This window comes from Ursus arctos, unplaced genomic scaffold, assembly GCF_023065955.2.
Source record: "Ursus arctos isolate Adak ecotype North America unplaced genomic scaffold, UrsArc2.0 scaffold_1, whole genome shotgun sequence".
NCBI classification, from domain to species: domain Eukaryota; kingdom Metazoa; phylum Chordata; class Mammalia; order Carnivora; family Ursidae; genus Ursus; species Ursus arctos.
Window position 1 is genome coordinate 94,356,118 of NW_026622763.1, and position 24,614 is coordinate 94,380,731.

General features: G+C 39.0%; 1 protein-coding gene across 2 annotated transcripts in view; it reads right to left on the reverse strand.

Annotated features, from left to right (window-relative positions):
• The window catches only part of FARSB (phenylalanyl-tRNA synthetase subunit beta), a 65,228-nt gene that overhangs the window by 12,068 nt on the left and 28,546 nt on the right, over window positions 1-24,614 (reverse strand). For both annotated transcript variants that reach the window (XM_026491831.4, XM_044381084.3), the window contains 3 exons: window positions 24,289-24,381; window positions 20,454-20,571; window positions 9,306-9,461 (listed from right to left, as the gene is read on the reverse strand). In XM_026491831.4, the coding sequence (XP_026347616.2) occupies window positions 9,306-9,461; window positions 20,454-20,571; window positions 24,289-24,381 (367 nt within the window). The remainder of the gene's footprint in view (window positions 1-9,305; window positions 9,462-20,453; window positions 20,572-24,288; window positions 24,382-24,614) is intronic.

Consider the following 24,614-nt stretch of genomic DNA (forward strand, 5'->3'; position numbering starts at 1 on the left):
TGACAAACTCAAGACTTACAGTCTTTTCCCTTCTCTTCCAGAACTTTTCAGCCCTCAAGAGGCTAAGAAAGGCAGAAATCCCCACCCTAGGGACTGTGTGTCCCCCAGATCAGGAAGGGGAAAGTTCAGAAAGGAGTGTCAGAGGCTAAGGGGATGGGGAGGGCATCCACAGGTGAGCAGGGGACAACCCTGAGGAGGCAGAGTGATGAGCGGAGCAAACACACAGGGGAAAAGACGGAGTCAGGTTACAAACAGGGGCACTGATCAAGTAAACGAAGAAGTTAGGAATAATGGGAGCCAGGTTTCTCTGTTGAAGAGAGGTACAAATATGGAACAAGAGAAAACTGGAATGAACCATGAAGGTGTGCACTGGAACAGTGGCCCTGTCGTGGACTTTCGGTCCACAATATATACATGCAGAAGAAAATGCATGTGTGCACACACATACACGTACAACTCCTACCCCCAATAGCAATAAATACCCCTTAAATCTTGGCTTTTACACACCATTCCCTAACAAACAGAACCAGGATGGAGAAATGGGGCAACGAAAAGTTCCAGGTAAGCCTGAGAATATCTTCTTGTGCCCAAAGCAAGGGAAGGGGAGTAAGGAATAGGAACATGTTAAAAGGACACAAGCCAGCTTGAAGGGACACTCACTGGCCAAACTGGGAACGCTGTAAGCATTGTAAGAAACGGTTATAATGGATTAAAATACTGAATAAGAAATAGTGAGTCCTTGCTAAGTAGGAAGACACATTTGGAACAGAACACTTAAATAATTTCAAAGTTCTTCCCACAAAATGTGTATTATGATGGAGGAAGGAGTAACTTTACCGGAAAGCCTAGTACACACCACCTTAATGATTTAAGTAGACAGCATCAGTTATGAAATAAACGGAGACTTGTGCCACTTGAAAAGACGGCATTATTTCTGCAGCGTTTCTCCAAAGATGCCTAACCTGAATCTAACAGAAAACTGTGGACAACCCAAAATCGAGGGCTGTACTAACACACTCACTCTAAAAATAAATCTTAAATAAAACTCTTTTCAAGGCCACTCCAATGGGTAGATGGACAGATCTTAAGAAGGAAACAACCTATCTAAAACATGCATACATGTTTTGTTCTCTATCATAGTATTTCCTACTGTTTGGGAAATGCAACACCTTATTTCAGTTTGTTCCCTTACCCTGATAAAATATTAGATATAATACATTATTTTAAGGGACTGTGTTGAGTAATTTGAGTCTATCAAACTAAAACAAAAGGGACTGCCATATTATATTAACTCATATCATTAACTCTTCAAATCACCGAAGAACTTCAGAAATATAAGCTGAATCAATGTTTTGGCACATTTTCCCTTTTAAGTCAGTGTTATTAATTTTGCAGTACCCACAAGTGTAAGACTCTATTAGGTACCTGGTTTTCCTGAACTAGAACTGGAGGGCACCCAAGTCCTGACAGCTCATTGCCGGTTTATGAGTAGCTGGATTCATAGCAATCATTTCTCACACGATGTACCACTCCATGTGGCAGGACTCGCTGTTACTAAAATCTTACATACTCTTAACCAGGGCACGTAAAAGAACAGCAAGTGAAAATACACTGTAAAGAGTGCGATATGTAATCATCTTCAACAGCATTCATGAACTTCCTGCTTCTCTAGAAGGGTGGGTTTCAAGCTTCTTTTTTAAACAGGGACACTTTTGTTCAAATCTTGCTTGGAAGTATACATACAAATGGTTTGTTTTATGGCAGCCCAGAAGACACTGTAAAAGCCACTCCTCTGCAACACATTCCCGGGAATGGCCCATGTCTTTGTTAGCTGTAAAAATGCACACTGCAAAGAAATGCCAGTGATCAGCAACAAGACACAAGTGCGTCCACGAGACGAATATCCATGAAGGTGGCCAGAATGAAACCAGTCCATATGTGGACAGGAGAGTGAGTCATCGAAACTGCGCTCGAAAGTCAGAAGTAAAGGGATACAACAACTGAGAGAAAGAAAAAATGACTTTACTAAGAATTTTAAAGTGACTTAGAAGTTAGCTTGAAACTTGATTCCATAATCTTACAGCTGGACAGCACTCCGTTCCGTCAAGGCGTTCAGGCAGGCAGAAATTAAAATGTGACTTGTAAGCTAGGACTGGTTTTATCTTGGAAAAGAAAACTCCAAATATCAATGGCTTAAAGAAGACAGAAGTGTATGTCAAAGGCAGAGTTAAGTGCTCCAGGGAAATAGGCCTTTATTCTGAATAGCCATGCGTCCGCTGACTACTCCACATTAGCCCTACCTAGGGATTTGTTCAATACGTTCACCTACTCTTCTATCCACCTACCCATCTACCCATCCTTTGGATCTGAATTGGCCACTGAGAGGGTTGAAATTTAGTTTACCAGAATACATCATTCCCTAGGAATTCACTAGACAGTGTTGTTACCGATATGCTGAAGCACACCCATGTGCCACCGAAGTCTGACCCATGTGTACCCCTGGTACTACCCGAGGGAAGTAAAGCTGTCTTGTATGTAAGATGAAAATGGAGTAGTAAAAGTTACGCTAAAAATCCTCTAAACTTTTAGCTTATTTCAAGTGCCCAGATGCTGAAACTGAACTTCTTTGTATTTGGGCCATGACCTTTTCTACAGAATAGAAGCCAGGTTCCAGTTTGGAAGCAGGAAAGAAAGGAGCACAAGGTGACATGACAAGTAAAGACTTTTTGCCCACTACATATAGCTGAATTCAAGTAACTCCAAAGAATGCACGTATTTATAGCCTCCGTGCTCAATACTAGTTCTTGGGGGCAGAAAAGGAGGTGTGGAAAAAAATCCTATAAATTACAATGGTTTGTGGCCCTCCAAAGCTGAACCCAACTTGACCCATCTTACTCCTCAGTATTCAGCTCCTCTCACTGGGCTGTGCTGGGCATCACAGGAGCAGCAGTACGCACGACCAGTCAGTACTACAAAACCACGGCGCCAGACGGCTGTGATTCTGTGACTGAAGACTTTCTACAGCTCCCGAAGCCATGTGCACGGGTGGCCGGCACACGCGCAGAGCTGCTGTCAGCGGCCTTGAGGATGCTGTTCATGTCTGACTCCAAGAGCTTCTGTGCATGGCTCAGGCTTTGAGAAAAAGAAAGTTTCTAATTCATAAAGTTATTCAACACACCATTAATTACATCATGTGCCAAAAAGAAGAAACAATGACAATATCTGACTGCCAGCTAGTTATTTTCAAAGAAAAGTTAAATTCACTAATGATTAAGAAGTTAATTGCAGTTGTTTGACTTTTGCTGAAAAAAACGTTTTAAATGACAAAATGTGATTAATTGGCATATCTAATTTGACACACTATAATTTGTATAAGTAAACATGAAAAGTTATTCAGTAAATATAATTTAAAGTTGGAACTTTAGTTATTTTTAACCTTCGCTTTTAAGAAGGTCCATACATACTCCTTTTATGTATGAAGCACAGGTATACACAAAGTACATAATATACAGGGGCAATCAGAAGAAGTCTAGAAACGTTCCTTAGGGGAGAGACAAAAAAAGCAAGTTGAGAAACAGTTAGGACAACATCTATCAGATGGGAAATGGAGCGGAGTCATCAAGGGGAGGGCCGAGCACTCCAATCTGCTGAGTACTGAACATCAAGCCCCCCACCCCCAACGAGGTGAAACGAACCTGAGTGCAGAGAACTTTGTCTAATACGTATAAGAGAAGGAGGCAACAACAAACACTCAAAACCACGGGGCTAGGTGAACTTCATGTTAACGGCCGAGCATCCTAAAGACCGTGGCGCCCAGTACAGGGCTGCTCCCTGCGTGGGGATCACGGCCATTGTGAAACTGGTTTGAGTTGTTCAACCCCTTCCAAGAAGGTAACAAAAACTATTTGAAGGCTTGCCTCAAAACACAAAAAAGAGAAGTAGAGGAATAAGGACTGTTTACGCAGAGTAATAAGGCCAGGAAGCTTAAAAACATCTAAACCTTTTTTCTTTTAAACTTGATACCTTAAGAGAGTGATGCCTTTGTTGGTGGTAACTAAGTGTGGACATATATAGATCCCCCTTTATTCGCGTCCAGAACATTTGTGTAAATCAAACCATAAATGGAACAACTTTACTTCAACAAGTTGTTCAACAGATATTCTTCTCATATATTTCCAAGCTCAAGTTACACTAAAAACCAATGTGAAGACTAGGAAAACCTCACAGTTTCACCCGTAACTTTTAGCATCTGAAATCCTTCACAGGTGTCCTAAAAGAGGAAAAGGTCATGACCTACAGGTCAAGTAAATGGTCATTAGGTGTTACTGTAACAGAAGGTTTCTAAATAACCACTAGGGGTACATATGGTGCAGGATTAAATGTGCATATTGCTTACAGGGTTATTGTTCATTTCACAAGATGAATTCTGAGCAGCATGAAAACTAGAATGGTCAAAACTAAAAGTTGTAAAATCTGTCTCTCAGAGATCTTGTCTCAAGTTAAACTGAAGTTTTCTGGAGAATTGTAAATAAAACCGAACTCGGTAAAAAAATTAAAAAGGGGAAAAAAATACACACTGAAGTCAATGCAGCCAACTGCACACAAAACCTACCACCTCCTACAAGAAATTATTTTTGCCACTGATTTGCCCAGCAACCACATAAATGTCCTAAACACAAAAACGTTGAGATTTTTTTCTTGCCCAAAAGTGGTTTCTGAAAAGGATAAATGCATTCTGACATACATAATTTAGTTTGCAACAAACCACAAAAGGGAAGAAGCTTGGGGGAAAACAAGGCATATATATGCTGCAATAATCTGATCAAATGCCATTAAACCACTGAGCTGAACCCTTCTGAAACCCTCAAAGGCTCTACAGGTCTGCTAAAACGTTAGCGGTTCTTTTTCCCCCTCCCACTTAACTGCCCTTATTCTATCATCGACTCCATGCTCTAGCTCACGCTAGTTAAGTGCAAAGGTGCTCAGCAAGTGAAAACTCTGTAAGACTAAGCGACCGTGGCTTCTAACTCCGGCTGCAGTCGTGCGAGCCAGGAGCGCTCCTGCACAGACCCTGCAGGCTGCAGAGAGTGGCTGTCTTCAGAATAAACAAGGTTACACTCCAATGTCAGCAGAACGCCTTGGGATCAATGCAATGATCGATCAAATGAGCTTCCAGATTTCTCTCACAATGGACAGGGCCACATTTCTCAAAGGGGAATCAAATTCTGTTCCACTCATCACTACCACCAAACAGCACAGCACAAAAGACAGAAGAAATTAGGTGTAACTGCCAATGAACTGACATTAGCAGGAATCTCTGGTGAACAGACTTAGCTCAATTATAAATGCAAAGCCACCAGGGATTTTTAATTATTAAAAAGTAAACCATATGCCAGAGGAGTAAGAGAAGACAACTCAGTAATTAAGAATGGTAGGAAATGGTAGCTATTAATCTGCTTCTATTCTTTTTGATACTCTCAAGACCTTTTCTTTGCAGAAAAAGCTATATGCAAAATAACAATAAATCGGTGGAAATGATGTAGCTAAACATGCTCCAACTACCAAATTCCTGTGTTTACATATTTACTTAGGAGATATGTACATATATCTAAGTGGTCTATAAAATATGTATGTGAAATCTGAGATGAAAACCAGCTTTGCTGACTTATTTTGACAAACCACTTACTTTTAAGTGTTGATTTCTTTAACCATAAAAAAAAAAGACCATGTTTGTCATTAATCAAAATAGACTTAGAAAGGCCTACGAGAAATGAGGAACTATTATTTAGAATGACAGCAATGTTCTTTGGTTTGATGGCTCTTACAGAAAGCACTTAGAAACAAAGATGTGGCCAATGCTGGTGATAGGGACACTACAAGTAAATACACGTTTTATTTTCCCAAAATAGCCAGTTTAGATATACTGAAATATATACTGGTCCAGGCCACCCATATACATAAAGAAGTTATACCAAAGCTTTTCAAATTCATAAATTTAGGACATTTCATAGACGTCAAAACTTTAAAACATTAGAATATTCTACTATGAAAGCCTAAATAAGTTCAAAAGGAAAAATACTGACTCTGTCCTCATTCTAAATCAAGACCATAGTAACAACTTGCTCTAAAAAAACTGAACATAAAGATTTACAACCACATGAGAAGATTACAGTTTATGAATGCATTTTCTAATAAAAAAATTTAAAAAACCCTCTAAACCAAAACAGACATCTATATATTAGGGAAATTAAGTATGAAGCATTACATATTTTAGCATCAAAATAATAAAGGATTTTTAAAAGATTTTATTTATCTGAGAGAGAGACAGAGATGGAGAGCAGGAACTGGGAGGAGAAGGTTCAGAAGCAGGCTCTCTGCTGAGCAGGGAGCCTGACGCGGGGCTCAATCCCATCATGACCTGAGCCGGAGGCACACGTGTAATTGACTGAGCCACCCAGGTGCCCCATAATAAAGGATTTAAATACTGCCATAGGTTTAGAATTATAAAAATATGACTTTTAGGAAGATCAATACATGTTAGCTGTTATTATAAAAGTTCCAAGCGGCACATATCATGAAATTTTCCAAATGCTAAGTGCTGCAGCTCCTACTTTCCAGAAGTTTCTTAAATCATTCTTCTCCTTGGAATAGCTACACCCGACACTGAAGTTCAAGTTTCAAGTCCCCATCCTCACTATTACAGTTTAGTGTATACTCTACCACAGTATACACACTCCAATACCTTCCAACCATTCTCTCTACCCCAACTCTCTCTGCCACCCAACCTCCATATTGCTGCCAGATTCATCCCTTGCATGCACAGATCTAAGTCGTATCACTTACTTGCTTAAAAAACAAAAACAAAACAGAACAACAAAACAAAAACTTCAGTATTTTTCTCCCACTTAGCTAAAATCCCTTATTCCAGCATCCAAGATGCTAAATATAGTCCTAAGCTTCCTCCTCACCATACAGTCAAACCAAACTGCACTAGGCCATGTTTCCCATATTTGTCCTTGCTCCCACAGCTGCCGTGCTTTTCTGTCTCCACCCACTCCTTCCTTCAAATGCCCATCTGACTGCCCAGAAGCTCGTTAATGCTCTCCCAGATGCCCTCAAGTTGCACTATTTCCCTCTTTGGAAACCTTAAGACACTTGTCATAAGGAGCAGCATGGAGTGAGAGTCGGTATGTAGCGCTCCCCCCAACCCCCTGCCCCTCCACAGGTGCCTGGAGAGCAGGGCCTGTCCTCATCCTGGTCTTCCTGAAACCTGCCTCATGACTAGGAACTCAGATTTCTGTGAGAAATAAATGTCTAAGGAGCCTACTGAGGCTAGAGAGGCAATAATATGAAGACATTGGTTTGTGGTTTACAGAAATATCATTAATACAAAAGTTATACCTAAGAATATCCTATCCAAAAGAAGATGTGGTGTATATATATATTACACACACACACACAGTGGAATATTATGGAGCCATCAAAAATGAAATCTTGCCATAGCAACAATGTGGATGGAACTAGAGGGTATTATGCTAAGTGAAATAAGTCAATCGGATAAAGACAATTATCATATGATCTCACTGATTTGTGGAATTTAAGAAACAAGGCATAGGACAGGATCATAGGGGAAGAGAGAAAAAAAATGAAACAAGACAAAATCAGAGAGAGAGACAAACCATGAGAGACTCTTAATCTTAGGAAACAAACTGAGGGTTACTAGAGGGGAGGGGGGTGGGGGATGAGGCAGGTGGGTGATGGACATTGGGGAGGGTATGTGTTGTAATGAGCACCGGGTATTATATAAGACTGATGAATCACAGACCTATACCCCTGAAATAATACATATGTTAATTTAAAAAAATGTTTAAGTATCCTATCCATAATAGTTTATGCTCCAATTTACCATTTCAGCTCTTTGAAACCTTTGAAGAAAAAAAAAAAATTAGAGCTCATATACATGGCATAATCTGTTTCAGAGAACTGACTTTCATCCAGTTAATCTGTTTATGAAGCGAAGATTCTAAGACTTCAGAAGGTAAAGAAGATGTGCCACATCAGTTTTCAGGCTGCTATTCATCTGGAGGACCGTATCTTAAAACAGAACTCTGGAAGAGCAAACTGGTGAAGGAGTAAGTAAAGGCACTGTGAAGGCAGGCAACTTGGTGCTGGGGGGGGGGGGCACTGGGCAGCAGGAGCCTGGGTTCTCCACCCGACACGCAGCCCCTCTCACCCAACCTGCCCAGTCCTGGTTCCTTCACCTGTCAAACCAGGACATTGGACTTGCTGAACTCTAAGCTCCGGTTTTAACACTCCAGAGTTCTAGAAGGATAACACAAGTTTCACTGCATAATCACTAATGAGAGATGTGGAAGAAAACAGTAACTCCTGACCATATTTAATCTCTCAATTTTATTAAAAAAAATAAATAATCTAACATATCTTTAACCTATAAAAGGCCCATATATTTCAGAATTATTGCATTTTCAGAGACGTCTTCAAGTAAAAACAAAACATTAAAACAAATCAACTATAAAAAATAATCTATGAGGACTAAGAAAAATAAATCGAAGAAAAACAAAAATACGTCTTCCAACAAAACTCAACACCACTATATGTAACGGCCAAATAATGATAAAAAACTGTCAGGTAAGCAGTAGAAACGAGGGGTCGAATATTTCTTTCAAGTTGTTTCTAGTCTAACAAAACAAACTCAGATTCAAACTACTGGGATACTAAAAGCAAAAACTCCAGAACGCCTCACACCAGGAGAAGTGGGCACATCAGCAGTACATAGACTCCGTCTGGTTGGCCTAACTGAAACTCCCCAACACATTTCACTGCACTTGGGCTTTTAGACAGGAGGAATGTCACTCTTCCTCAATCAACCTTAGGACTTGATGAACACGTGAAGTCTCAGGATAACGTGTCAGGTTTTTCTTTTGCCTTATAGGCCTCGAGGACAGGCGGCTTCTGAGTGCACATCATCAGGTCAGGTTCTCCCAGCTTCCAGTTTGGACTCCTGAGTTCAGAAGTCTCACCATGGTGCTGGGAGCTTGATAGTGCCAGTAACTAGGGGCTACCACACTCAGTTTGAACAAAAGTATTTTGTGCAGAACTAGAAGACTAGTTTCCTAAGATGCTGCATGAAAAAGGAATGTTTTCTGGAAAATACTAAAAATTAAATGAAATGAAGTTCTATTTCCCACCTCCCCACCCCAATCAAACCGAAAAAACTATCAAAAATAGGGCCTGGACTCTTCATTACGTTATCACTAACTCTGGATTTGGCCGATCAGTCTTACCTTCTGATGCTTTGATCACATATCCGCCCTTCTTTTCACCAGGAGGCACATTAAGCAACTGCATGATTCTGTCCAGTAACCCATGGATTATCTCGAACCCAGGATTCTTGTTGTAATAAACAGCACAGAGATGCCTGTAGTTTCTTGCACCTACATCTGAAAAAATAAAAGAATTGGCCACAAGGCCACGGTGACCATTACTTAAGAAAGTACTATGGGCCTAAAAAGCATCTTTATGAAACCTAGAGCTAGAGCAATTACTCATAGTAAATTGGGGGGGGGGGGGGGGGGAAGAGACCATTAAGTTGAAAAAAAGTCAAAATTACACTATACTCTTTAAAAAACACACATAGCGGGGTGCCTGGGTGGCTCAGATGGTTAAGCGTCTGCCTTCAGCTCAGGTCATGATCTCAGGGTCCTGGGATCGAGTCCCGCATCAGGATCCCTGCTCAGCAGGGAGCCTGCTTCTCCCTCACCCTCTACTGTTCCCCCTGCTCCCCCTGCTTGTGCTCTCTCGCTCTGTCAAATAAATAAAATCTTCAAAAAAACAACAACAACAAAAACCACACACAAACACAGCTTGGAAAACCATGAAGTGAAGAAGGGAATAACTATCACAAAAATTAGGACAGTGATTACTCCAAGAGAAATGATATGATGGGGAAGAGCCTTATAAGAAGCTTAAGATACCGGCAACATTCTATTAGTTTGGATGGTCATTGTAGTATTTTTGCTTTACAATCTTCTTAAACCATACGTTACATACAATTAAAACATGAAAAAAAGCAATAGAGGAAGGTAAGAAACACAACAATGCAAAAATAAGCTAAAAAAATCTCTACACACAGGAAAAAGATGGAAGAGAAATATACCTAAATGTCAACAGAAGTTGTATTTGAGCAGAGTCTCATCTATTTTCCAATTGCTCCTTGATTAGGATATATTATTCTACTTTGAAAATCAGAACTTACAAGATGTGCTGTTTTCAGACAGACTTGCAGCACTCAAAAGAACCCTGCCAGTGACCGTATGAACACATCCTGTTCTTCACACACTGGAATACTACTCAGCAATAAAAAGGAACAAACTATCAACAGACTTGACATCTTAGATGAATCTCAAGGGCATTTTACTGAATGAAAGAAGCCAGTCTCAAAGGCCTACATATAAGAGCATTTTTTGGACATTCTGGAAAAGGCACAACAATAGCAACTGAGAACAGACGGTGGCTGCCTAGGGGTTAGATGTGGGGGAAAAATGTGACGAGTGGTGTTTGGTCAGGTCAGAGCTATTTTGTATCCTATAGTCATGGTTACAAAGATCTGAAACTTTATTAAAGCCCCTTCTCAAAAAAAAAAAAGTGCATAGCACATAAAGGGAAACTCAAATTCAACAGTGAGTATTTAATCTTAAAAGATATATACACTTGTGGCCCTTTAATTCCAAAGGAGACCACTGCTTTGACACAAACAATGAATATTGACTTCATTTTGCTGTTAAGATTACAAAAAGAGAAAAAACAAAATAATATCTGGGGGGAACTGAAAATAATCTACTTTATATTAGCATGTACCAAACAAAAGTTCTTCCACAGATTTATTCCCATAGCCATTCCCATTGACAAAATGTAAAATGTCTTTTACCTTCCAGCTATCCAAATAAAACATGGGTATTTTAAGACACTATACTACTAAAGTAATATAAAAGTGAGCACATAAATGGGGCGAAACGTGAAACTAACATACTGATTATCTACTATGTGCTAGGTACTTAGCACTTATAAATCTATCTATAATCTTATTTAATTTTCAAGACAATCATGTAAAATGGGTTTTATTATCCCTATAAAATAGGGTAGGAAAAATAAGATGGAGAAACAAAGGCTCAGAAAGATTTTGCCCAGTGGCAAGCCAACTGGCTAGAGCTAAATAATTAATTACACAGCTAATAAGTTATGAAAGCAGAATTTGACCAGTATCATCTACTAAACACTGAAAATCTCTAAGTCTCTAAAGGATTTAGAGGACAAACTCTCTGAAGGACTTAGATGAAAACTTCTAAGAGCAAACTTATGGATAGATACACACCTACTTAATATAGTCAAAATGTACATTCTTGAAATGGTTTTGATAGGACACATATTTTAGTATTCTCAAGTGTTATATTTTTGAAGTCCTTAAACTAAAGTTTCTAGCCATCAACAATATTGTAATTCATGGGAAGTATGTTCAGAGTTATTAAACTTCTGACTGAACACACGTGAAGAAATAACTGTTCTTACCATGTAACATTTCTTAGTGCCTACCACGTTCAAGGCCCTCGGCTCTAGGTACTCCTGGAGGGATGCGGTCAAAGCCAGCACAGGGCCTACACAGACTCAACCCTCAACAATGAATTTTTGAATAAATGAATAAAGCCTGGAAAGGGAGGTTAAGCATGCAAGTGCACACACACACACACACACACACACACACACAAACACACACACAAGACCAGGCCCAGCCAGTGGGCCACATTCTAAGTCAGCACAAGAGTCCACTGATGTAGGAAAGGGAGTTCTGTACCACTGTCACTCCCTATCATTTCCATTTGCAAGAATAAAGAAATTTGGTATCTAAATGCTCTAACTGAAGGTGTAAGAATAAAGATTAATATTAAAACCAGGCAGGCATAAAACCTCACTAAACCAACCACACGCATAAACTCAAATGAGGGGCTTGATTTCTCCGCAGGAACAACACACACACACACACACACACACGCTCGCGTATACACGTATACTCCCTGAAGGGAAAAAAATGAAATGAAACAGAACTAAATTATCCCTTTCATATTACTGACTTGCTCCTGGGTTTCTCTGCCATGTGGTACCCATTTGTTGGTGTCACATGCTTCCACTTTAATACACAGACATGTATTCAAACTACTTTGTTGTTCCATCTTTGCTGGGAAAGAAGAGCCCAACAGTAATGCCAGCATTCAGACAGCTTAGCAGCATAAACTGGAAGCTTTATTTTGGTGACCTTTGTGTCTTGGAATACTTCTTTCCTGACTTCCAAACCATGTAAAACTTACCTTTCTTTTTTTTTTTTTAAAGATTTTATTTATTTATTCGACAGAGAGAGACAGCCAGCGAGAGAGGGAACACAAACAGGGGAGCAGGAGAGGAAGAAGCAGGCTCACAGCGGAGGAGCCTGATGTGGGGCTCGATCCCGTAACACCGGGATCACGCCCTGAGCCGAAGGCAGATGCTTAACCGCTGTGCCACCCAGGCGCCCCAAAACTTACCTTTCTGATAAGAGGAGCAACAGCTGGTTTAAAGACTTAGAATTTAGAACAACTTGAGTGATCCTGATAATTAGAATAATGAACTTACAATAATACAGGACTTAAATTATAATCTATTCAAAAAAGGTTTCAGGATGATTACATAACACACATACAGACAAATGAGCTATATATTTCTGGATTCAATTCTGCAATATTTTTAAGAAAAGCCGCAGATTTTTAGGGCCTTGTACTAAACCTACTGTAAGAATTAAACTATTTAAGCGACCCCTCCAACTCCTACCACTGACTGGCCATTTTTTCTACCTTTCCCAAGCGTTACCACTCTAGACTTGCTTCCTCCCATCTCACTAAGATATTCCCTTTGCTGTAGCCGAACTGAATTAAAGGAGAAAATACCACATATTCAGTTCCGCCCATCCCTCCTTGGAGAAACTGCTAGGTAGAGTAAAATTCTCATTTCTTCGTATTCTGCACCGAGGGACCATATTACATCACAGGAAGTTCACTCACTGCATGCCACAAAGTAAGAACTATTTCAATTTCATGCCAAAACAAGGGTTTGCTGGAAATGCCTCAGTTCTTTATAACTCCGTTAACAGACCTCTTGTGTCATGCCACCAAACAATTCTGCTTTTTAAATGGGCCTGCCAAGTATGTCAGCCTAAATTACCAATGTATTTCACAGACTTCAAAGTACTGCCCGGAGAGGCTGATCTAAACCACCCAAAGGGGGGCGGGGTGGCTGGCTACAATTCCCTAAGCTAAAAGAACACGCCAAATGATTTTTTAAAAGAGGAGGAAAAAAAAGGATGATACATGATGTTCCTTAATAAAGTAAAACTATTGCCTAAAATTAAAATTTTTCAAACAGGCTCCTGCTTTGTGTAGATCCTCTTTCACCAAAGTACCAATGATAAGAAGCAAATTAAGGGTGTTAGGTGATACTGTATATGGACAGCCTGGAAAAAGGCAGAGTTTGAGAAAACGACTTTACTTCTATTCTCATATTCACCTGAAGGCCCAAATACAGATGCTAGGAGACAGTCTACTGAAAAACTAAAAAAGGCTTCCAAAGTAATCAGTGGCTGATATGGATCATGAGATTAGTAGTATGGCTAAGACTGAGAAAGAGGCACCCTGATTTTTAATCCATTCCATCCATTTCTTTAATATTGGTACCCAAGAGACTGTAGCTAATGTGGCAAATTTTACATTACCTCCTGAAGAATTTCAGTGTAATATTAAATGATTCAGCTACAAGAATCCTGTGAAGACATACACCTTAAAAACTAATGTGTGAAATAGGAACCTTTACACACTGATGGTAGGGTTGCAAGTTTGTTAAAATAAAAAAATAATAATAATAAGCCCTTTATGGAAGAGAATTTAAGACAGCAAGCATTTAATGTGCTTACCTATGGACTGAACAATTCTATTTCTACGAATACAAATTATTTTAAGAGTACAAGGATATTCATTACAACAGACATGTTGGCAAAAACCTGGCTGCAATCTAAATATTCATCATAATAGTCTGAATTATAATGCATCCATATTATGGGATATTATAAAGCCATTAAAAAGAATGAGATGGACAGAATATGCTCATAGGCAAAAGGTAAAGCACAGGAGAGGTAAACCATGATTCCATTTGTGTAAAAACACTAGAAAGTATTTTTTGTAAAGATTTTATTTATTTGAGAGAGAGGGCAAGCATAGGAGGGGGGAGAGGCAGAGGGAGAAGCAGACTCCCTACTGAGCAGGGAGCTGGACATGGGACTCGATCCCAGGACCCCAGGACCAGGATCTGAGCCCAAGGCAGATGCTTAATCGACTGAGCCACCCAGGTGCCCCAACACTAGAAAGAATTTATCTGTATCTATGGCTATACAGAGAAATGTAAAACATATGGTTGCATATGCATAGAAAATATCTGGCAACTAATTATAAGAGCAGAATTAAGGAGAAGTTGGATATGTGTATTTTTTTTAATGTGAAAAGAACAGAATTGCTCTTAATATATATCTATGAAAGTTCTTAAAGGTGGTACAATCTTATGAACATAAAACGTAAGAACAATTTTTCTTAAGATTTCTGTATTAGAACACCAAAGTACAGTACAGTAAATGCTGAAAGCCAAGAAACTAATGTGAGGGGGGAAAAATCTGACCTTCTCGAAGCATGAAGGAAAAAGTTATAACCTTATGGGTTGGCTTTTAGTTAACATAACCTGGAATGGATTTTATCTATTAAAAAAATACGGTATGCAATGCATGACAGAGCATATTATACTCACGTTTGCAGATTTTAACTATGTGGAACCAAATGTACTAAAATAACTTTCCATATTAAAAATGATGTTATTTACAGTTAAGATGCCATCATAAAAGAGAATGATGCTACTTCAAATATTGTTAATGTCAATGTTCCTTACACCCATATTTTTTGAATTATTAATTGGAAATTCTACATGCCAAAAATATGAAGTAGTAAAATTAAATTAATCCAGACTGATGACATAAGCTCTCTTCAGAAAACTGCATTCCACATGTGGATGCTAGATAATCTTCCATTATTTGATGGCTACAGAATTAACGGACAATCTCTCAGAGCCTAAGTATTTCACAAGCTCATAATGAAAACGCTTATTATTGAGCTCTTTATCAAGCAAAGAATTATAGAAAAAACTATAGAGATCCAGCCCCTACATTCAGTAAGTTACAATATAAGACAGATCATGAACGGTACAGAGAGCAAACTGGAAGAACAAACCAAATCCTAGATCAGTGACTTATTTATGTTCGACACAGTCACATTGGCCCAAGGACGAAAAACAGTCAAGAATCTTATATATTGTGATTACTGTTAAAAAGAGGCTCTGGATTTCCACATTTAAACAAGTCAGGATAAGAAGTAGATCATTCTGATTTAGAAAAGCTACAGGAAGGGGCACTGGGTGACTCAGTCAGTTAAGCATCTGAGTCTTGACTTCGGCTCAGGTCATAATCTCAGGGTCGTGGGATTGAGCCCCACGCCGGGCTCTGCACTCAGGGGGAGTCTGCTAGAGATTCTCTCCCGCTCCTTCTGCCCCTCCCCCTGCTCATGCTTGTGTGCCCTCTCTCTTTTTCTCTCTCAAATAAGAAAAAGAAAAGCTTCAGGAAGTACGTGACATTTTAGAAACTACCAGAACAATTTGGGGCGGGGGGAGGCAGAGAAAATGCAACTTGTACCAGGATGTAGCAATGCTTTGGAGAAAGTGGGAATGGTCTGAGCAAAAAGCGAAGGCTTGCAGTGAGCACGTGTGCCAAGGCAAGTGAGGTAGCTGGAGCCATCCAAGTGGTCAAGGGCCTGTAACCTACTCCATTTACTATAATATTAAAACCCAAAAGTCTCTAAGTGACTAGTCCAAACTAAAGTGCATGGTGATTTGATTATCAAGATTCTCTACAGATCTATGTCAAATTGACAACTGGATGACTGTATCACGCTAAATCTAAGCGACCCTGTACCCTTTACAGAGCCAAACTAAGTCATCTTTCTTAAGCTACGGTTCCTTTTAAATTTAGACCCAAACCGGTGATGTGTTTTCTCCTGCCATCTCAGTGAGGTTCTAGGCATGCTGGCAGCTTCAGGGACCATCATGGAATAAACTGTGATGGCAGAATTCAATGTGCTTTTAATAAAAGCCAGAATGTTGGACTTTGCAAAATATAGTTGCTTTTCTGGGCACAAAGATTAGTAATTTACAAATAGGTCCTTTGCTCCTCTAAAGTAATTTACTATTTTGCTTATAGTTGAGTTATTCTTGACACCAAACTTAAGTATGAACAACTGAAACCAATCAAATCACACAGCAGCCTGATTCGATAGCTCCTGGGCTGCTTCTACTGCCTTCCATCATAACGCTGAAAATTTACCCCACAGCAGAGTCTGCCTTTAACTTCTCATTCCAAAGACACATGCCACTCTGCCCAAAAGGGATAAACCAGCTTAGTTTCTGGAGTCATGACTAATTTTTAACAATGAGGCAGCAACTCTGGATCTTACAGCTCAATAAATGCAGTGACTGGCGCAGCCTTAAAGAATCGGAATGTGTTGGACTCCGAGTGGAAGTCTCACTATCTGAGACGTGTGCCTGACTTAGTCGCTAAACAGGCAGCGGGCCTGACAGTTTCACAACATGGACAGTCAGTCAACAAGTCCATGAGAGCATAAGAAACTGTCCAGTGAGGTCAAGCATGAAAACGGGCTAGTAGGCTTTCATTTATTCTTACAGGAAGGTAAGCCAAACAAAACTTGGGGGAGGCATACTGAAATCCAGCATAGCTTCCTTTTTCATTTCCACTGTGGAAGACACACTTGCCTATCTGACAGGCAGAGTCGGGGTTTTCCTTAATGTTAAAAAACATGTCAGTGGCAACTGTCATTCCTTCTCTGTGCTATCAGGGCCCCTTGTGTGCTCCCTCAGAGCCCTACCTATGAAAACCTACTCACCAGTCTCCCTCAAGATGGGAAACTCATATTTCAAGCAGACCCTAGCAAAGAAAAGGAACTCAAAAGGACCTTTCTACCAGTGCAATGAATGAGACTGTCTTGCTCACCCTTGCCACACATCTCTCCCCTTCTGAACCAGTACTTTGGGTATGGCCCCCACTAATGAAAATCTAGGATGTTATACATTACTGGAAAACTCCTCTATCATTTCACTTTTAATGACCTAGATTTTTCCTTTTCAAAACAGTTTGAAGATTTACAAGGAAATGGCTGATGTAAATCCAATAGAAAAATGCTTACTGGCTTGAAAGGTGGTAAAAACATATATGCTCAATTCATTGAAGAGAAGTGGGTGATGAATTACTGAAAACACAATATTCCTGTTTTTGAGTAAATTGCCCCATCAGTACATTTTGGTTCTCAGACCCTAAAAAAGATAGTGCACAACAGAAGAAAAGCCACTTAAATCAAGTTAGGATAAAAATGAGCCCCAAGTGCCTCATTTTTAGTGTCAGCAAGGTGACATTAACCCTGTAATGGCCAAAGGTTTCCAAGTCACTCTCACAGAAAATTACCATAGACCAGGATGCTAAGTACTTAGGGCCTTAGGGACTGCTAATACTCTAACGGTAAGAGCAGACACCAAACAGTGCTTATGACGTGGCTCGAACTTTTCAAAATGCAATTTCATTTAATCCTTACCAAAAATCTGGTCATCCCCACTGCAACAGATGAGAAAACAGGCATAGAGAGATCACATAAATTGTCCAAAGTTCAGCAACTCGTAAGTGGCAGAACCGTGACTCAAAACCAAGTACTCTGGCGGTATGTGCAGTCTTATATCCGTGGTGCTACGCTGCCTTTCCCATAGAACCTTCTATGTACACCGAACGACAAGTAGAGAGTCCGCTTGAACATATGTAGAATAATCCATCAGAAAAGCTACCTGTTACAACATAAAATCCAGGCCTACCTTAAGAGAAAACCCACTCAGAAGCAAACTTAGGTTTTCAAGATGGTAAACTTATTGAGCACATTAACCTCTTATTCCTCAAATCCCATTGATGGGATAGAAAATTTTGGATAAAATAAACCATGAGTGCAAGACAACAGGCAAAAGTAGTGTCAGTTAAAAATGTTCCTGTAGGGAAAACAGAATAATCACAACTAAAGACCCAAATAAGAGAGGTCTGCTACAGAGATGAAAACTATTCCTTCTGATGAAAGAAAGTGCAGCAGAAATCCAAATCTGGGTTAAGAAGCATACAGACTGGGTTTCTGGAGTTCTCACCAGGGTGACTCATTAAATGATGGCCTACCGCACTAGTACCAGAGCCCTCTGGGGAGTCCTTGCCATTAGGGAGGAAGCCTACTGCTGAAATATTATACAACTTTTGAGGAAACTTAGATGCATTTTATACCTAAAAACACCTGCAGATTGAAAGCAAGTGGATGGAGAACCATTTATCATGCTAACAGACATCACAAAAGCAAGCTGGAGTAGCCATACTTACACTAAACTAGATTTTAAACCAAAGAGTGGAACAAGAGATGAAGAAGGGCACTATATCGTGATCTAGGGGGTCTATCCAACAAGATCTAACAATTGTAAATAGTTATGCCCCCAACCTGGGAACACCCAAATATATTAAACTTTTGAGGAAACTTGGTATAATTAACCTAATCCTATATTTGTAAATGTTTGGATCGCCAAGGATCAAAACCTACAATTCAAAGAGTTAAAGATGAAAGGAAAGGAGTCAGAAACAGAAAAAAATTGACACTAAAATCATAACAAATTCTTTGGTACCTGTTCCAAAGGAGGATTTGAGGCACAAGAACCCTCAGAACTACTTATTGCTGGCACTGAAAATGTTTTGATTCCTACCACAGTTGACCACCCAAAGAAAATTCTACACAGACGGATATTAAAATAAACTTTTGTTTTCTAAGGATACACGCACAGAGACCAATTCTGGCCCTACCTCTAAGTCCAAAATGTATGCAGCCTTGGGGCAAATTACTACTTTTCTTAGTTTTCCTACATATTAAGTGGGGACAATATTTTTTGGTTCCATCTGCCTCAAAGAGATAGATTAACAATCACAAGAGAAAAGGTATATTTAAAAAAATTTTTTTAAGTATAAAGCACCATACAAATGCAAGGTGATGCCGTTAATTGACGATAAGGCTGCATACTGGAGAGCAGATAGAATCCAGCTTCGGCTGAAGAGTTCGCTATGGAAGCTCCACATTACAGTCAAGTGGACAGGCCTATAGTATCTACTTCTGAAGACAGGCTGGTTTACAGTCAATAGTCCTTAACTACTCTGGGTAGTTGGAATAACGCCGTATTCTCCTCTTCAGGAGTAAATGGGGAAAAGGCCTTCGCTGTTGTCAACGGATTCAGAGGAACACACTCTGAATTTTGCAGTCTGGAGTAAAACTCCTGAATAAACACGGTTAGGACTTGAACTGTTAAATTCAGGGAACCAGAGAAATACTGCCAGCAATGCTGTCAGCTGATGGCACTGCTACCAAGAAATGACCTCATATGCAGCTCCAAACAGACTTGTTGTCTAAGTCTGAAGACAGAAGTTTGAATTGGACAGACATCCTTGGCAATCAGATTTAAGTACTACCTAAATATAGGTTTATTAAATAACCGGAGTTCCAAATGGTAGACCGAGCAACTTGCTATACTAACAAGTCCAGCCTATTCTTCAGGCAAAAACTGGTCAAACACACTTATGACTACTACAAGAACGATGAATAGCTAATGCTAAACTAGATGACAAGACATCAAAGTACCTTAAAATGATATGCACATAAATCACAAGATAAAAAAAAATGTTCCACAGTACTTTTCAAGTTGAGGTTTTAATAGGTTTCTTCATAAATGTTAAGTTTTTTAAGATTTGCCTTCTACTAAAAGAAAAAAGAGAGCAACAAAATATCTGAATATCTTGCTTGGATGGATTCATATCAGTCAATCATGAAAACTAAGTTCATGAAACAATTAGGAAAATTTAAACACTAGCTGTATGTTTGATGATAAAACAGTGTTGGGTTATTTTTAAAAAACAAAAGTGGTGTCTTTTATCTTTTAGATATATATAGAACTCTTTTGGAAATACATACTAAAGTGTTTGCTGTGAAACAGTAGGAGGTCTAAGAATTACATCAAACTAACACGGGGGAGTAGGTTGGCGTACAGATGAAAGAAGACTGGCCATGTGCTGGTAACTGCTGAAGATGGGTGCTGGATTCACCGGGGTGGTTATACTGTCCACTTTTACATAAAGCTGAGATTCTTATAATAACATGCTTTAAGTGCACAAATCCAAGTGTACTCATTCTTACCTCTGCTAGAATCTTTTACTACGATGTCAGAGATTTCAAACAGTTTCAGAGGAAGGGGCATCTTCCGATTCGCAGCTATGGTCTTTAGGAGGCCAGGAAGAAGGGTAGTGCGTGCCACCTACAGGAGAAGACATGAAATTGCACTGACCAAATAAGAACCCAAACAGACTTGGTTTAAGACAAGGCCAAAAGAACTCAACAGCTTCCCAGTAATAACACTCTTCTGGAAAATGCAATATGTAAATGTTCAAATCATTTTTAATTATAAATTCCAAGACAAAAAACTGAAAATATTCTGGCTTCCAAACTTACAAAATGAAAAATCGTTAAGACCTAATCAAAAATTGAGAAACAAATATAAATACAATGCCTGTATCTAGGACTGGTTATTCTATTATCATTTTTAAAATTAAAGTTAGCTTTTAAGATTGCAAATATGTAAATTTTAATATCCTGCTTTATTTTATAAAGTAATTGAAGGAGATTACAAAAAATGCAAGTATTTAAATAGATGAAATATATATTAATCAAATTCTTAAAAACCAAGGCCAGGGAAAATGTAAATGCAATTAAAATATCACAACAATGAGAAAACAGAACACAAATATGTAGCACTAAAAAAATTACACAGCTGCCATGGGCAAGCTGTGACCACAGTTTTCAGCTTAGTAGCCAAAGAAATACAAACACACATCCTAGTTCTAAAAACAAAAAAACCCCCAAAACAACTTCCCTACTTTTGTCTCAAATTTCTCATTCTAAGCCATGTGAGACAGGTTAGCTTTCAACACATCATGTTCCCAGAAGAGCTTATGAGCGGTGGTAGGGCACCGTCGTTATGATCCTGGGCTCCAGCAGACACCAGCACCACCACCCCTTGCCCAGACTACAGCAGGAGCTTAAGCTGCTTTCTCTGCTTCCACTCCTGCCGCCTAACAGCCTGTTCTCCACACACAGCGATGCTTTAAGGCCTACATCAGATCAGGAAACTCCTGTTCGAAAATTTAACAAGTTTCCATCAAATTTTGAATGAAATCCATGCCCTGCATGGGGTCCTGTCTGAATCTGGTCCTGGTCTCCTCTCCACCGACCATGCCTGCTGCTCCCCCTGGTTTACTGGGTTGCAGCCACGCTCCGCAAGCTGCGTTCAGTCTCCACGCCTCCTCCCTTCCTCTGCCACATACATTCTTCCTCTGGATTCATATGTGGCTGTCTTACTTTCTTCAGGTCTCTGCTCAAAAGGTCCCCAGAGAGGCCTGCCCTGACCACTCTGACTAAAACAGAGGCCCTTCCTAGATCTTACAGGCGTTAACAGGAAGCCCCTATGAAGACTTGGTGGTAGAACGTGTGCTGAGGGAAAAGAGAAAACCTTTCCAATCACGTTCACTCTGCCACCTGCTGCTAGTAGTCTTCAACTCCATGCTTTTGTAAATATTGCTCACTTTCAAAACTGGAGAGAAAGTGCCCAAACCATTCACAGATATAAAAGTACAATGTTAAAAGAAAGCTTAACTTACTGGAATATAAACAAGCTACCTTTGTAAATAGCTTTTCCCAGTGTTTTGTTTCTGTTTTTGTTTTTGTTTTTTTTCCATTTCATACATCAGCCTTGTTTAAAACTCACAGCAATACAAAAAATTAAACCGGAATCCAATCAAGCTTCTAGATCTACCTTCCAATTTGCTAGAAATATAGGGGACCACTGGAACGTATTTAAAAACATCCTAACTGAGAACTCTACAGGACAAATGACCCAGTTTGTTCAGTGAAGAAAATGAAAGGAAGAGAGACAGGGAGATGGACAGAGGGGCAATCTGTAGATTAAGAGACGTAAGAAGCACATCAACTTTGCCTTGGGATTCAAATGAAGGTCATACAAACTATTAAGAAAATTGAGACAATTGAGAAAATTTCAACAATGGATATTTAAAAGTATTAAGGAATACTACTGCTAATTTGGGGGAATGTGGGAATATTCTGTGATTTCATTCATAATTATAAAATGTACATGTTTTAACTGACATTTTTCTTTTATCCATTCTCTAACATATCTACAGTTAGAAAATAGCCCAAAATTAAGAATTATGCAAGAGAAAGAATGGGCTTAAACAATAAACTGAGTTACAAGCCCATAAACAACTTTACATTTAACCATAAATAAAAAGAAACCTGTTAGCCATGTTAGTAAGGGTAGGACATAATTATCGGTAAAGCAGAAGTAAAATACAGAATCTGTCCACTCTAAAACATGGACTCATCTAATGTATTTTATGCAGAAATACTGATTCTGAAAGTGTGCTAAACCCTAGCTATTTATAGTGATAATGTGTTCTGATTTTCCTTCCACAGGATGTAAACCCTACAGAACATCACCACATCTTAAGAAATCTATCAAGTTCGATAAATGAAACTGGTAGAAAAAGGAAAATCTGGAATAAACTCAAATAGAAACCCAGTAAGATTTACGGAAAAATCCCTCTACCCAAATGAATTTGAGCATCTCTCATTGAAAAGAACACCACAGGCATCTTTAAAGAGCAGTAGACAAAGCTAGTGGACCTTATTATCACAATCCTTCCAAACTGCATAAGAATTCTTCAAAGTTCAGACACTGAATACAGAGAAACAATTTATGTACTTGATGAATATTATCACCAGTTGGCTCTTTAAATAGTCTAGCCCTAATCTACCACATTAGTGGTACAGATTAAATCTAACTTTAAGAAAATCCAAATTTTAACATTTTTAGAACTTTAAAAATTTTTAGAACTTAGAGACCCCCTCCCCTGCTTTTACAGATATGAAAATCAAGATTCCTAAAAACTATCTCAAGTCACAGAGTTCACATATTACAACAAAATTTTCTTGAAAGCATTTCCTCCCAATTCTAAGATTCTCCTTGATTCTAAGCCAGGGTTAAAGAAAAATCGAAGAATTGCGTGTGCAAGAAAAACAGAATGAGAGCTGACCAGTAAGAGAGGAGATAGTCTGAAGTCATTAATAAACAAAGATATTATAAATAAAAACAGCACTTCAAAGTAATTTCCTAATCTAAGAATGTAAATCACTAACGTTTACTAAGATCGTATTCTCACTGAACTATTCCCGAACTCTGTGTGAAACTGCCATTGAACTAGAGGATTACCATGAAAAAAAAACAGAGGCAGCATGGTCAAAAACAAGTAACAACTACTTTCAAAGTGAATGACTTAATGGAGGTACTGGGAACAGCTGCTGATTCATTTATTACAAAATGGGTAGAAAAGATGAAATCTGAAAATAGTATTAAAGTCAACTGATTTGAAGGGAATGAAATGGAGAGTTCAAACAAGACTGGGCAAGCAAAGTAAGTAAAACACAAGCAGGCCAATCAAGAAAAGACTAAAAAGTGTTAAGAATTTGTCAACAAGGGGTGCCTGGGTGGCTCAGTCAGTTAAATGTCCCACTCTTGGTTTCAGCTCAGGTCATGATCTCCGGGTCCTGGGATGGAGACCCAGTCAGGCTCCCTGCTCATCAGGGAGTCTGCTTGTCCCTCTCCCTCTGCCCCTGCCCCAATTCTTCTCTTTCTCACTTGCTCTCTAATAAAGTCTTTTTTAAAAATTTTAAAAATTAAAAATATTTAAACTCTTTGCCCCTCCCCCACAAGCTCTAATAAATCTTAAAAAAAAAAAAAAAGAGCACTTTAAAAAAAAATTCGCCAAAGTTATGTAAGAACCAACTATAATCTTATCCAAGAGGAGAGTTTTAAAAAGCTCTAAGATTTTGCCATCTTAAGTATAACTTATGCACTGCCTCTCAGGATTTACCCAAATTCTTACCTACTTAAAATTCTCACCTGAAATTCAGCTGTTTTAGGATTACTTATGTGGACTGCCTTTGTTGCAGAGATGTCCAAACCAAGTTTATCAGCAATATCTTCTTGGGAGCACTATGAAGTACATGCAAAATAAAGAAAAACAATACTTAATATACAAAGTATTTAATATTGTAAGTCAACTTACAGTCTCATAGCAATGTAGATTCTACATAAAGAAGTTAAAAATAAATACATCAACTAATTCAGGGCCACAGCAGATATAATTCAACATTAACAGTTCTCTAACAAGGAGTTCTATCTATGATATGGGGCAAAGTAAGTTTTCCCCATGTTGATGGTGGTGT